This window comes from Echiichthys vipera, assembly GCF_963691815.1.
Source record: "Echiichthys vipera genome assembly, chromosome: 15".
Classification (NCBI taxonomy): Eukaryota; Metazoa; Chordata; class Actinopteri; order Perciformes; family Trachinidae; genus Echiichthys; species Echiichthys vipera.
The window spans coordinates 18018685-18034742 of NC_139840.1; the positions used below are offsets into that span (position 1 = coordinate 18018685).

At 38.5% G+C, this 16058-nt stretch overlaps 3 protein-coding genes across 3 annotated transcripts in view; 2 read left to right on the plus strand and 1 right to left on the minus strand.

The window, feature by feature from the left end:
- Positions 1 to 6431: 6431 nt before the first annotated feature.
- On the plus strand, positions 6432 to 8378 carry LOC310957308 (C-C motif chemokine 26-like). Its single transcript, XM_083927806.1, has 4 exons — positions 6432 to 6523; positions 6646 to 6766; positions 7472 to 7549; positions 7920 to 8378. The coding sequence occupies exons 1-4, from the start codon at positions 6442 to 6444 to the stop codon at positions 8065 to 8067; spliced, it is 429 nt and encodes a 142-aa protein (XP_083783932.1). The 5' UTR covers positions 6432 to 6441; the 3' UTR covers positions 8068 to 8378.
- Positions 8379 to 9089: 711 nt separating this feature from the next.
- Positions 9090 to 10138, minus strand: LOC310958310 (uncharacterized protein). Its single transcript, XM_083929204.1, has 4 exons — positions 10016 to 10138; positions 9735 to 9843; positions 9538 to 9612; positions 9090 to 9395 (listed from the first exon to the last, which is right to left on the minus strand). The coding sequence occupies exons 1-4, from the start codon at positions 10089 to 10091 to the stop codon at positions 9338 to 9340; spliced, it is 318 nt and encodes a 105-aa protein (XP_083785330.1). The 5' UTR covers positions 10092 to 10138; the 3' UTR covers positions 9090 to 9337.
- Positions 10139 to 15727: 5589 nt separating this feature from the next.
- Positions 15728 to 16058, plus strand: part of LOC310957896 (C-C motif chemokine 2-like) — a gene marked incomplete at its 3' end in the record, with an annotated part of 685 nt that continues 354 nt past the window's right edge. Inside the window, exons 1-2 of the mRNA XM_083928634.1 lie at positions 15728 to 15853; positions 15968 to 16058. The exon at positions 15968 to 16058 is cut by the window's right edge and continues 18 nt beyond it. Coding sequence (XP_083784760.1) covers positions 15787 to 15853; positions 15968 to 16058 — 158 coding nt within the window. The 5' untranslated portion in view covers positions 15728 to 15786. The remainder of the gene's footprint in view (positions 15854 to 15967) is intronic.

Here is a 16058-nt window from a genome sequence, read left to right on the forward strand (position 1 = left end):
AGTGTTGGGTGTTGAAAAAGGATCTTCCCTCAAAGCCACACTAAGATATTCCTGGAGCGAGTTAGGGTTTCATTTGGCTTGCAGTCCTATACAGAGTACTTACATCGTACTGGGAGATAAAACCATTTAGTATTCATAGCACTAGACTGATATTCTCTGGGTTATATGACAGATAATAGTCAGATTTTACGGATCCGGCGTGAGTGTACTGGGTTTAACTTGGGTCATTAGCATGTCAGAGAGGTTCCGTTAGTACCCAGTTCTTGCTGTAACAGCTGCTAGTCTGGCGAATTATTCAATTCATGAGTGTGCGTGAGGGGATGTGCGTCTGTGTTTATGCACGCGTGTGTTCTGTACAAACAAAGGACGAAGCGAACAGAAGGTTTCATCAAAAACACCAAAAGTGTGTGTGTTGTGCATCATGCGCTTACTTTGATGACTGAAGAAATCTCCATCAGCATCTTGCTCCAGAGTGTAAATTTGTTTGTGTGTGTGTGTGTGTGTGTGCGTGTGTGTGTGTATGTGTTTGTTTGTGTGTGATTGCATAAACATGGTGTCAGAGTGATGAGATGTTCTCTCCATCCATCTGTTCTGCTGGCACTTACATCTTCAGAGGGTTTCTATACAAGAGAGAGAGAGAGAGAGAGAGAGAGAGAGAGAGAGAGAGAGAGAGAGAGAGAGAGAGAGAGAGAGAGAGAGAGAGAGAGAGAGAGAGAGAGAGAGAGCACAAGAAAGATAGAGATACACAGCAAGAGTGAAGAGATTCTACGATAATGTTGTTTTTGTCTGTCAGTCCCTAGAGCAATAACACACTCGCAGGTCGCCTGTGGACCTCAGAGGCTCCATTCAGACCTGATCTTTTAACATGTCTGAGGGTTTTTAAGTATCTCTGAGAGGATGTGTGAGAGTGAAGCTGCAGCGTGTCTTTCCTGTGGATGTGGTTTACGAGATTTTGAGTGTATATGTATGCCTTTGTGGACGTGCGAGTGTGTGTTTGAGAAACTGAGAGAGAGAGATCTCTTGTTCTGTTCCTCCTTATCTGCCGTCTCGGCGGAGAGCCCGTGCTGTTTCCCCTCTCAGCGATGTGACCCGGCTGTGATACAGCACACCCCCGTCTCTGCAGATAACAGACCACCCTAAAAATACTCCTCTTTCTACCACTCTACAATCTTCCCCTCTGTTCTCCTCACCTCTTCTGGCTCACTGTATCCTCCGGAGTCTCCCTGGCCAAGAGTTAGCTCTGCCAGACTAAAATACCTCTGGGCGCTTCCTAATGTCACAGAGGTCCTTCAAGTCTATATTTTCCCCTCTTTTCGTCCTCTACTACTCATTCTGTTGGAGGCCTTGGATGTTACAGTGTCGGTTGGAACAGCAGAAGTGCAACTCAGACTGTTACATCACAAGTTTTCTTAGAATTTTCCACAATAATTCCTCATCCTCCCCGCAACTACTTCAGTCACCCACACTCTGGACACATAGGCCAGATGGGATGTAGGAGGAGACAGTGAGGACAGAATCTGCCGGGCGCCCATAATTATACATCAAGTGATTTACGATAGCTCCTCAATAAAATATTGAAGAGTGCATTGTTTTCTGTGCCTCGCGGGTTTGACAGTCTGGAACAATGCTAATTATGATAAACCAGGCTTTTTTTTTGGAGACCATGCCACAGCCAAGTGCTTTGAGAGCTTTTTCATCTCTCTGCTGCCTAAACTCTCCATTTCTTGTGAAGAGCTTTTAAGGATTCTGACAATGCCCCCTTTCTGTTGTTTTGAGGAGGTTTCGTGATAATTTAAATACACTTTTATTCCAAAACCTTTGCCACATTTGACATTTGGGGTTAGAAAGCTGCCGTTTTTGTTCTGAGTGTGTGTGTGTGTGTGTGTGTGTGTGTGTGTGTGTGTGTGTGTGTGTGTGTGTGCGTGTGTGCCTTAGTTTGTGCGCACATCCTTGCCTTTCTTTTGGCCCAAGCCCACGCAGGTGACCAGAGGGGGCTTGCGTGGGTGGACAACTCAATGGTGACCCCCCTCTCTTTACCCTCCCCCTCCCTCCTCTCCCCTCCCCTCTTTTCTTGCCCTTCGTCCACCAGTATGAGTCCAAAAAGAGGGAGAGGGGGCGCAAGAGGAGAAAAGGTCTGTTTCATACTCACTCTCAAGCAAATGCACTGGAAAAAAATTTGCAATCGCCAAAATAACAGAATAATAATAAAACGTTTTGAGAGAGCATGCTGAACTTTGATTATCATAAAGAGGTTTACAAGGAGTTTTTTTGTGAAGTAGTGAAAGGGAAGTTTGGGCCCCCATGCTAGAGCTGCTGCCCCCGCGACCCGACCACGGATAAGCGGTTGAAGATGAGATGAGATGAGGGAGGAAATAAGTAAACATTAACCAATGGCTGTTTAGTGGTTAACTGTTAAAAAAAGCACTATTCAATATTGGATTAACAACAGGTCGAATAACATTTGATGTGAAAGGAGTCGTTCATTGTATCCAACAGAGAACTATCCCCCAACTCTGCAGTTCCCCTCAGCTTTAGTGAGCACTTTGAATGAATGCCAATGAGGTCTGTGTCTGCTGGATATGTAAAAGGTAACAATTTGCTAAAATGTAAGCCAATCAAGTTGATAACTGATTATTTTTTGTAATTTTTGTGTTTTACGGCTTGCCCACTACGGCTGAAACTAAGGATTATTTTCATTGTCGAGCTGTCGATTATGTTGTGTCAATTAATTGATTGAAGTTGTTTGGTCCATAAAATATAAGAAAATGTAAAAAAGAACAAAGTGAAGATCAGGGAATGCTGAAAAATGTCAATCGGTGTCCTCAAATGTCTTGTTTTGTCCATCGCTCAAATATACTCAGTTTACTGTCATAGAGGAGTAAAGAAAACATTTTCAAACCGATGAGTCTATTATCAAAATGGTTGGTAATTAATTGAATAGTAGACAACTAATGGATTAATCAATTAATCTTTGCAGCTCTACTGCCCAAAGTGTCATTTATGAAGTTAAAATAATAAACATTCTCTGGACATGGCTTCTCACATGTAACGGTTTACTAGTTTTCTCTTTTTCAAATTACTGTAAATCTGCAGGGAAAAAATCTATTCGATAACTTTGGTTCCCTGTGATGTTTATTTTTCAAAGAGAAATTTTGTGACCAAGTCGAGTCAAAACCAAGCAAATGCTGTGTTACGTGCTGTAACCCCAGATTCTATAAACATTAGGTCTTTCGCCGACTGATATCCGAACATAGATAGTTCAACCACCATCTTAGCCACAAGCAGTGAAGCGTGGTTTTATATGGGCGCTGTAGCTAGCTAGTCACCCGAAGTCTCATTTGACTGGATTAATCTTAGTAAACTTCCCTGGGCGCACAATAGGTCATCAACCATTTGGCATATATGAAGAGATAAATTAGCAATTAACACAGGGACAGCGTATTAAAACTGGGAAAATGTATTTTTCATTAATTTCATTTTTAATTATTATTTTCATCATTGGCTAATCTGCCAGATATTTTCCATGGATACGTTTTGAAATAGCTTGTTTGATTTGTTTACGCACATATGTAAACATGGGTTACATATATCTATATCTATATATGAATATAGATATAGATATATGAATAATAACAGACAATAATAAATATTACATTTTCAGGGATATAAAAGAGAGTTAAGCAGTGAATCTTCACATAAAAGAAGCTGAACTTTTGGCATTACATTTAATACTAAAACCTAAAAAAATTAATAGATTATTATGAAATTATTGGTAAAAAGTTTTTGATCGACTCATCTAAAATGATTTATTGCATAATAAAAAAAATCAATCTTAAACATAAACAAATCAATAATAAGAATAACCTTTTCAAGCAGGGCTTTAACCTCACAGGAACGTGTGTTTCTTTGTGTTTGTGTGTCTTTTATTGCGGAAAGACAGGATGACGATAGGACGCTGTGTTTTACGGAGGATTAGCAGGGATTAGGATGTCAAACCAGGCGACTGTCCAGTTTATCATGTTACCTTTCCCTTTATCAGTAGTTTGCAACAGGTCACACAGACATAAGCACAAACACACAGGAAGAGGTAGGATTAGAAGCCAGGACATAAACTGCCCCTGAACTTGTGAAAAACATCTGCTGTGGAGGAGAACGTTTATTATAGGTCCTGTGTTGCTGAATAATATTAGTGTGTAGCAGCGCTGAAACCCTATTCTTCTACAGTTTGAGAAATAAAAAGTCTGATTTGCATTGACATATGACTAACAAATCATACTGTTGTTATGACAGATATTCAGGCTGTGTGGGACATTCACTTCACATCCATTTATTATGTCTCGCTTGACATCCATCAGTGGCTCATACCAACACTGCCCCCCTATGGGTAAAGGCAGCAAAAACTGCGGCAGGACATCATCAAACGTGGCATGAGTTTGTGTGATGTGCTAAATTGAGATGTGTGGGCCTGACTGTCAAGTGGGAAGACAGAGAAGGTTTCTAGGAGGCGCAAGTTGGGCAAGTCATAATGAGAACATAATGAGTCATGATCTTTGAAACTGTCACGAAAGTCAAGGGCAGTTAAAACCAATTTAAGATTACTATATCAGATAAGGCGATAACTAGGTTGTAACAGACTAAAACAATACTGAGGGGTAACCATATAAGCTTAATATCAGTACAGTTGACATAAATATTCCAATCTAACTAATCTCTTCGTACAACAAATATAACACAACTACAGGTTTTTCCTTATGCCAGTTATTTCCAAGGCATACATTTTTAGTTGACTAACACTCATAACATTTTGCTTACTAATCGATTAGTAGGTTTAATCAAAGTAAAATGTGAGTTTGTCCCCAAAGAATTATGTAAAAGCACCACTTTAAATCTTGTAATTACCAGGTAAGTTTCATGGAAATGCATAAGTCACTCAGCATGAAAAAAGCATTAAAAAATACTACTTGACTAAAGAACTCTTAGTCGACTAAGTCCAAACCGACAGATCAGTCAACTAATCGTCTAACAGGGGGCAGCCTTAGTCACTTCCATTAAAAGACATACATTATAAACATTATATATAGCAGGAGTAAATTGTCAATTCAGCTCTAGTCTTTCCTGTCTAATTCATTCTAGCGAGTTACACTCAACAATGTATTATTTCTAAGGGAGAAAAGTTACTATGAAGTTGAGTCATTTTAATGAATGTCTGTGGGGACAGGATGTGAAAAAACCCATTTCTGGCATGTACACACTTATTAATCATAGCTATATGTGGGGGACTTGGGAGACTCATTCAACTGGCAGCAGAGTCTTGAGTTGTCTCCGTGCTATGACAACAAGTATCTGCAATTTCCTAAGTGCCCTTGAGTAAGGCACCGTGAATCCCTATCAATAGTGGCCCTACTCTTAATTTCCTTATTAACAACAACAAACAAATTAGATTTCACCTTCAGGGATCCGTTGAGTATCGTATTGCCTGGCAAAATCTCTAGATGCAATCACATACTTTATGTATTGTAAACGGGGTAACAGAAAACCCGCGGTGACCATACAGCATTCATGAATGTATTCATGAAGCTTTCGCAGCATTTTACTGAGCAGGAGGTGTTGATTTTTGTAGAACTAGTCATTTTCAGCTTGAAGATGTAGTTTTTGAGATGTACAGTATACTATGGAGCGTTTACAACCTAAACATGTTTTGCCTATCTAGGTCAGCTGAGCAAGATTTGGAGTTGTCAGCTTTCTGCAAACTAAATAGGTCATGCTCACGAGGAAGGGTTTTTTTTGACAAGCCTTTCATGCTCCATCAATTCTCACCACAAAACAATCTCAAGATTGCTGATTATGTAAAAATACCCTGATTCTAGCTTTAAGCTACAATGTCAGAATATGACATGGCTATTTAAGTCATTTTTGTCAACACTAGAAAATGAAACAGGATGAGGCCAAGATTTTGTGTAACAAATTAAAGCATAATTATGCATGCATATGCAATAAGAGCAAAATCTGCAGCAATAAACTGCAGCTTTGGAGGAATCTAAATGAAGCAAAGACTATGTGACGATTAGAATCGCCTGTGTTTTATTAGAAGAACTCCACAGCATTATTATGAACGCAGAAAGCACAAGAGAGCCCAAGGAGATTGTATGAAACTAATGGGTTAGTGCAGCGCGGCATTTCATCTGTGATATTCTCATGCCCACATGCCCACATGCCTACATAAACACATCTAGGTGTTGCACAATGGCACAGTAGAGGCTTAATTTTTATGATCAAAGTGCAATGTATGCAACTTTGGCTGCCATGATGCAACAGTGGGCTTCCTGTCCTCAATTTAGGAGCCACAGGTTATAAAAAAAACAGCAGTAGCGTAAGTATATATATTTATGTGCAGAGGTTGTGTGTTCAGTAAGTTCTTTGCTGGATCCTTACATCGTTTCCATGGCTCCCAGAGGTATGATCGCCGTGACAACCGTTCTCCTCTGCTTCCTACTGGGCCTGTTCCGTCCAGCTCCAACAGCGCGTAAGTTTATTTCCCCACATTGGAGTGCTTGTCAGTCTGATTAAAATACAGTACTTGTTACATTCGGACTCTTAAGATGAACTGATCAGTTAATACTGTGGTGTGTGTTTGTGTGTGTGCAGTGGGTTCCCATATGGGCAAAGCCTGTTGTACAAGGTACAATAGGAAGCCAGTACCCTTCCAGCGGATAAAGGGCTACAGAGAACAAACCACCACGGAAAACTGCCACATCGAGGCGATCATGTAAGACTCTCTCCCACTAAACCATCAAAACTCCAACCCTGCCAACCTCAATCTGGATCACTGACAATGATATTTGAATTTCATTGTCTGATGATACTGAACTGAACTGATTGGATTTATTCCAAAATATTCAAAAGACACTGGGATTGTTTTGTGGAAAGCTGTACTAATGTTGTTTCTGCAGAGTGTATTGCCATGAAAAGAAGTCATTTGATCTAGTCTACCACAACGTTTGACTGTCAAAACTAATTACTGTGGATTTCATGACTCTATAAAGGCAGCTGTTTGATCTACTCCATATCTCTATAAAGTAGGTTTAAAATGCTGTCTAGCCTTTAAAAAAAAAAAATCAAATTACACAATTACGCTGGGTAACAAATGCTACAAATCAAATAACAATTAAATACTGATTGAAATGTACTTAAAACTAGGAGCTACTTGGTAACACACTTAGTCTAGCTGTTTGATCAGATATTTCATTTTACAATAAATAATGTTTTAGATTTTATTCTAATCACTGTTCCTGCAATTGTGTAACTAAAAGAAAAAATGAAAATACTGATACATTTGATAAACTTGGCTTATTTTGAAAAAGGAAAACAGGCTCTTGTAGGAAAACGTTTTAGTATTAGTGTTAGAACTACTATACACTCACTACACTTTGTGCTCTCTCTGTTTGTCTGATAATGTTTCTTACTATTGTAGTTTCTACACGGTTAAGAAGAATGAGATATGTGCGACACGAAAGGACGAGTGGGTGAGGAGAATTCTGGACTTACTCAGGTATGAGACTCCTACTCACTTTTAAATGCCAACTAGTTTTCGTTAAGATATGGACCTTAAAATCAGGACAAGCTTTGTGTGTGATGTTGAACAGGGGGTTTCATTTGTTTTGGGGGCATTGTGGGTAAAAACTCTGACTACGTTTTTACATATATATATATATATATATATATATATATAATTTTTTTTTTTTCTCTCTGCTTGTATCAGTTCAGTAGTATGACAGAAGCTTTGACTCACTGTTTTCTCCTTTTAACCTTTGTCAAGCTTGTTAGTTTTACCTGTAATTGAACGAGAGACGTTTGGCACTCATCCAAAAAACTTCAGCTAGAGAATTGTATGTAATAACGAATCAGACTTCTATTTATAGTTCCAAACTGAAGAAGATGTCCAAGACCGGCTCTGCTGCAGGTGAAGCTCTGATGGTGAAAGGTGCAAGCCCTTCATTTAAAGATGGAAGTGGATCATTCGTCAGTAGCACAGAAACCTTCCTGAACAGCACCGAAAGTTTCTATTAGCAAAAAACAGGTGTGTAACAAAAAAATGCCAATTTGAGAGAAATTGAACCTACTACAATCCAGTCTTGTTGGGGATATAATCTTATCGTTAGGATGAAAATGATTGCTAATCCCTTTTACTTGTCTGAACACACACAATCATGACTCAAGGGGAACACAAGAATAAAGAAGAAAAACTTTGTGATTACTGATGTAGGTTATGTGCTTAGCCACTTAGCAAATGTTCACATGAACAGTAACATTAATCTTAAATCATGCTTTTGTGAATATGTTATATGAATCTGCTGTTTAATCAAGTGAATGTGCTACAATATGCCAATGCCAATTCTCATGAATAAATAAATGTACTTCATATTAAAACTGTTGTCTACATTCATTTAATAAAACTATAACAATTAACTGTGTCATGTAACTTCCAATGTAGCCATGGCTAACATACTGTTCAAATCTCATTTTTAAAGTGTTTTCCTATAGCACTTAATAACCCGACTCTGGATTGGAACGCCCCTTAACATCATTAAAAAGGTATATTTCCTAGATAGAGGGCCCATAACTTGTGCAGAGTGAGTAGCCTGCTGCTCTGCATGGCATGTGCTCTCACGGTGTGACATGTGTGCCTGGTGTATTTAAAAAAGGATGATGCCAGCACATCTGCTGGAAAGTGTGCGAAAAACTTTTTCTATGAGCTGTCCTGTCACCAGAACTCATGCAAATGCAGGACTTGACTGACAGGGAGGCAGCCTTGTGTGTTATTTCACATCAACACCCCAAGGGGTTGGTGCTCCAGTCAGACAAGGTGACTCAGTCAATGACATTTTTTTCTCTTCCCAACTGTGCTGAAGTCATTCCACAACCCCACTAGATGGCACAATTGATCTGTACAAGACTGAGCCTCCGTCAGCTACTTCATTAGGTTTTTCCTGATAAGCACAGCTAACTTTGTTTTCCGATATCAACAAATAACAATGACACATCTGCATAAAGGAAAAGAACATTTATTTTCTTATTAGCAAACAACAGACTCTCAGATGTACTTCTCTGTACTGCATATCAGGGACACCTTTTGTATCTTTTACCTCTGTTAAGCCTTATGTAAGCTGAAGAAATAACACAGAGAGGATATTCAGAAGAAAATGTAAAGACAAATAAATAGTGCTAGCAATAAATATTAAATATAACAGAATAACATTAGAAAGATTTTTAAATATTTTAAATTAATTCAAGATAATTTGCTCTGGATATACAGTATTTTCATGGTGATGAATACTTTCTAAGAGCTGGACGTTGTAGGGGCAGGAGTAGAGTTCCTCTTTGCTCTGCGGGCCTGCCTGTAAACAGACAAATAAGAGATAACAGTTAAAATAATAGTTTGTGCTGCCCCTGCGCATATGTGATGAATCACGTCTGAGGCATTAACTAGTACAAATGGTCAGTACTGGATACTGACTGAGATAACAAAAGCCTACTCACTCTAGCTCCTTGACCTTTTCAAACACCCATTCCTGTCTCCAGTGGCTGCAGACTTCTCCCTCACTGGTCTCAAATCTGGGGGGAAGAATAAAAGATCAACCCAATTCTCAAAACCAATCCAGAAACCTGGATTTTTAACTAAATAACATTTTTTGATCATCACTCTCTATTTAACATAATAAGGAGGTGATTCTTACATGACGGCTTTGACACATGGGAGGTTCTTCCTCTGGACCCTGTAGCCCAAGATTGGAGCAGTGATGTTCTTGACGCTGACCTCAGTGCAGCACTTGATTATCTTATTTTCTGTTTTTCAGAAAGGATTGGTTATGAGTTACATCTCTTTCATTTGCAGCAAAAAAATACAACATTTTCATGGAAAAAAAGCAACCATTTCAAACGTTCTTTTGTGTACTCTAGCTGTCTTAGAGAAGGCTAGTTGTGTAATATGGTGCAGAATCTCTGACAGGTGACTTACCAGAGGCTGATGCTGTCATTGCCATAAACAAGGCGAGGAAAGCCAGGCATGCCAGTCTTCTGATGCACAGTTGCATGGTTACTGCGTGAGATGTTCCAGAGGTTCTTTGCAGAAGCTGTTTGATGGAGCTGAAGGAGGTGAATGATCTCCTCGGACCAGACCTCTTGGTTTTATACCATGAAAAGGGGAACCAGGGCGAACTGACCGGATGAATTGTCTTTTCAGGCTTTCTACATATTGTGTGCGTATCAGGGTGGAGGGCGCACTTGAGTGATGCTGTTGTTCCTTTTTTTGTGATTTCATCATGACATTGACTGAGCTGACAGAGATTAAGGCTACAGAGTAGCCATTCTTTATCATCACTCACTTTATCATGTGTTCTACTAATTTTATCACATTAGTAACGAGTTTTTGACAGCTAAATAAAATACGTTAATGTACAAATAAGCATTAACCTGCTTTGATCTACTAGTACATTTTCAGCAGATTTAGCCTATGTTTGATATTCTTATCTTCATTCTGTGTTTGAATATTCGTATCATGTTTGCGTTTGTTTCCTCTGGGTGTTTCTTCCCACAGTCCAAAGACAAGCAAGTTTAGGTGAATTTGGAAATGGAATAGCCTGAACGTGGCAAGGTGTATAACTGTTAGCTCTGTGATACATCGTGTCCAGGTTGTTCTCAGCCTTTCACACAATGCATGCTGGGATATCCCATAGGGGCCCTGAACAAGGTAAACTAGACTGGATACAGGATACATTGTATGGATGGATGGGCATTATATTATTCTGTATTAGCAGTAACATTCTTAATAAGCTAACTATAACTTCTATCTAATGGTGTTTTAAAGGATTGCATTAGGTACTATATCATGATGATTTCAGCAATAATGCAAAGTCAGCATCATGTGCTGGTCACTCTACCCAATGTGTCATCTTTCTTTATCTTTCTTTCTATCCCTCCTTTTTCACTGGTGCTGACTTTCATGTTCAGTACAGAGGAATGGAAAGAGGAAGGAAGGAGTTCCTGAGGCTTTCCACCGCAAATTTCCGACTATCCTTCACCCAAATTTGGTCATTTGTCCTGTCATGCTCTGTCCTTTTAGTTACAAGTCTAGACATGTTTGAGGGGGGCCTTTAGACAATTCAGACAGTATAAAAGATCAAAATGACTTTGCAAGTAAAAATGCAATTGATAAACTGACTATCCGATTTACCACAAAATAAGTGGGGAGCTTTTTTCACTTTAGTTTACTTAAAACTTTATAAAAAGCTGCCAAACACCAAATAACTGCCAAAGAGAGCAAGAATCCGGTTCCTTGCTGCCAGTGAAAATAGGTTGCCAGTTTAGCCCACAAGGCACGAGTTGGTTCACAAAGCATATTAATTTGTTCTGTCTGACTTGTAATTGCTTTAAATAATGATTAATATTGAATGTCTGACATTATTGCGATATATATTACTAACAACTATATATTTTTAAATAATTTAACATAAATAGACTGTAAGTAGTAGTAAGTATTTGAACCCAAGGACAGATAGAAACACAAGATAATTTCTAAACGTGGCTCCACAATGCTAGGAACCTGATAGTTTGGGGACTTTTAGCTTTTAACTTCAAAAATAGGCCTTCAAATAAGGCACAATTTGAGATGTCAGACTCTCTGTATGATTCAATTCAAAGCATAATTTCTCAAGAAAGTCATGTCCGTTATTTAGTGCTTCATTTTGCAGAAGTTTGCATGGGTGAAAGGGGTTCTGCTATGCAGACAGGATCTGTTGATAACTAACGGAGAAAAAGGAAAGGGAATCCCCAGATTGATGATGTGCGTACATAAATCTCAAATCACGGTAATGTTTTTTTCGATGAACAATCCTTACTAACCCCTCAAATATACAGTATTATGATCTTTAAACAAGAACGCTTCAGAAAGTTTGCACTGACCTAACTGTCATTTCAAATGTTGCATTTATGACAGAAGGACTCTTTTTTATCCATTTGCAATTAATGTGCTTGATGATAAAAGTAGAGGATTATAGTAAATGACATTTGGGATACAATCCACAGTAAAATGAAGAGAAACAAGCTTTCACTCTTCAGAAAACCATCAGTAAAAAAAACAAAAACAAAAAAAGATTTTTTTCCTGCTTCTTAAATGTGACTATTTCTTGGTGTCTTTACTGTTCTATGACAGTACACTGAATATCTTTTGGACAAAACAAGACATTTAAAGTCATCATCTTTGGCTTTGGGAAACACTGATCAACAACTCTTTTTACCATTTTCTGAAAATGCATAGATCAAACACCTATTGAATTAATCAACAAAATAATAGTTGCAGTCCTAATGTACAAAATGCATCTGAAAACACAGTTTTATACAGTAGACTGTTAAGCCACCAGGCTCTGTTGGCAGCAGTGTCAGCTGATACTGAATAATAACGGCATGTATTTACTGGATTTGGTGAATGAAATGTTGAATTTTCCTTTAATTGAAAAGCAGAAATGATTACTCTGATAAGGAAGGAAGCATGAATTGGCCTCACTAAAACGAAGATAAGATTGCGCAACATAGTATGAACTTTCTGAATTGAAAAAGAAAGTTCCCCTTTTTTATGAACCTCATTTTCAAGTTTTTATTTTACATCAAGGCTACTAAACTAAAAGATCAAATCAAGGACTGTAACTGTGATTGTGTAAGGACTTCTTCTCTAATATTATTATCTTTATGGGCTCCAACTTACTGCCAAATGAGAGAGCAATATAGTACAACACTTAAAGTGAATCAGTGGCCTTCAGACCTAAGCACTATATCACAAAACAAAGGGGTTATATCAGTGATTAATATTATCATTATCATTATAACAGACAGAGTCATTGAGGAGGGACAGGATATAGTCAATTAAACATCACAAACCCATAAAAAAAAGAAAATCCACTGACATTGTGATTTTAAAAGTCACCTTAATGCTGCAGGAGCTGTATGTAGCCTAGTATTTAGAGCTTACCTGGCATCCAAGTGAAGAATCCATCCTGTCAAAGTCAAAATCAAGTCAAAATGGTCCCCGTTTCCTGTTTCCAGCATCTCTCAGGCTTGGCTACATGACCTACATGAGGCACATTATGCAATAAGAACAGCCATTGTTCATTTTGATTGTATGAATATTAAATGACAAGATGTTACATTTACATTATAACCCTGTAATATTCTTATTTTGAAATATTAACAGACATCATTTCATCCACCTATAAATGTAGAGATTTTGTTACATTTCTCTTATTGAAGTCATGGAAATATACCTAAAGTTAGCTAACATTGTGATAAGCTAAAAATAGCATAGTAAAGATACCAACCAGATCATTTCTCATTATTAACATGATACATCTGGAGCCTCCTAAAATCACCCAATGAGCCACAGTCCCCCATAACACAACCAACTTGGTGCTGGCTTTAATCTTTTAGCTAACTAGTAATTGTCTTGAACTCTTGCTTGGTTTCTTCTCTTCTGCTGAAGGACGTATTTGAATGTAGTAGCTACGGTGGCCTTGAGTACGTAGCGCCCTCTTTTGGAAATTTAGGAAAACTGCAACCATGGTCGTATGGTGGATAGCACTTTCGGTTCGAATCCCGGCTGGGGCCTTTCTGTGTGGAGTTTGCATGTTCTCCCGGTGTCTGCGTGGCTTTTTTCTGGGTTCTCCGGTTTCCTCCCACAGTCCAAAGACGTGCATGTGTTAGGTTCATTGATGACTCTAAATTGCCTGTAGGTGTGAATGGTTGTCTGTCTCTGTTTGTCTCTATGTGCCCTGCGATAAACTGGCGTCCTGTCGAAGGTGTACCCCGCCTCACGTTACCAATGACACAGCACACACTGCATCTGTTTACAAACGTCACAGTGGAAACGGTGAACGGATTATTTTGTGTGTCAGGCTGGATATCCAGTCATTTGTTCATATCAGAGGTGCAACTCAAGCACTTTCATCATTGGAAAGTAGTTTTTCCTAACATTGGCAGGAATATTTAGATTCAATTAAATAGATTTGTTGTCCCCAATAAGGTTAAAGAAAATCACATCAAAATGTTATACAGATATTTCCCATGCAATGACTTTATTCATGAATTTAGACCGGGCGTGTCCCCTGTATGTTCCTGCTGTAAAGAGGAGGCTGAGTCCTTGTCTCCTTTATTTTATGCATGAACTCATTCATGTAACTTTTGGACTCAAATCTCTCTATTAATCTGGGAAACTAATAAGCACAGAATATATGGTCTTGTTTTTGAATGTAGAGTCTGACAACAAGGAAGTTGATAATGTGATAAAATTGCTGTGTCATATTTACAAGGCCAGATTTCTTCAGTTTATTCCCAGCACAAACTTGTTTTACGGTGAACTTCAGACATTCTATGACTGGACGTAAAGTGTGTAAAAACAAAAAAGCTTTAAAGTTCTCACATCTTGAAGAACACTATGGACTACATTGTTAGGTGATTTCAGTTGTTTTTTTTGTTATGAAATCAAAATGTATGTTTATGTGTATAACTCCTCCTTGTAATGTAATGCAGACAGAATCACAAAGTAAAAATGAGGCTTATAGAAAACCAATCCAGTAGCTAGATCACTGTGCAATCAACATTTAATTATTAATTAAGTTAAAACTGAAAAGTTAGCTGTTGTGACTTTAAAGTACAGTGATATTGTATTGTAATTTATGGATAATTTATTTATTCTACTAGTTTCACTATGGCTATAGGCTATCTGAAGAGGCTACTTTGATGTAAGAAGTAGTAACAGTGGTTGGTCTACTTCGAAGGTCTACCTTAAAGTTATATTAATGAAGATAAGTAATAAGATAAGACTGGGGACACGCCAACTCAAAACTTCCAACATCTCAACTGCCATGCCTTTCCTTATGTGGGTTTCATTGGAAATTGACAACATGGTTTTGTGTATCTGTGCATATATGAGCATCTGTGTTTGTGTGTATAACCTGTACATGTAGACCAGAGTAGAGGTATATGTTTTCTTCCCCCTCCACACACACTGTGGTTGCGGAAATGAGTACACCAGCATCAGTAGCGCAAAGCAAAACTCACCTCAAAAACCCAACAGTAGAAAGCTTCTGCGTTACAGTAGAAAGTGACAGAAGGAATGAACCCTGACATCTTGTTTTCCAGGTTCTTTTGAGTTCATCATAAGTTGGTCTATTCTTACTTGTAGAAGACCTGACAAACAAAGCCTCTCATGAGTTTATACTCACCAACTATAACAAGTTAAAAGCTATCTGGAAAACTGGTCCTTGTAGATAAGGACCTGTAAATGTGCATTGATCATTTTAAAATGAATGTAGTGAAGCAGAGGAAGTGCTGCACTCACTCATTATTCATCATTCTCTCTTACCATAATAATCAAGATCAAGTATTTGATATCCTGGTATCACAGGTGCAAGTATTGCAGGTACTTTCCATGTACATTTGAATTTTGTTTCATTTGAATTGTAAATACTATAATACTACATGCAAAGACCACAACTTCCCTCAGTGGAACATGTATTGACACCTTCAGACCACCGATGATGAGGGAGGGTCAGGGCGAGAGGCCACACCGCTGTGCTGCTGTGGGAGGAAATAGTATGTACTCTACTTTCCAGCCGTGTGCATATCTGTGGGTGCAGCTTGCTCAACTCGCAAGTGCGATGTGTTCACTGTATTGGTGGGCTTAAAAAGGGCTTGGAACACAGACACACACATCATATCTGTTTTAGTCAGAGAGACATAATGACAAGTCTCGCCTTTGCCTCGCTTCTCCTTCTAACTATCATGCTGTCCACAGCCTCAGCTCAAGGTGAGAACAATGTGAAGATTTTTATGTTGCATTTTGTTCATTTATGTACTACGTATGTTACATGATTATTTCATTCAATCTGGTAATAATGGACTCCTTTGTGGTTATTTAAAGGTGGGATAGCCAGTTGTTGTCGAAAACTTTCAAACACTCAAATCCATCGAGACCATCTGACGAGATACTACAAACAAAATAAATCCTCATG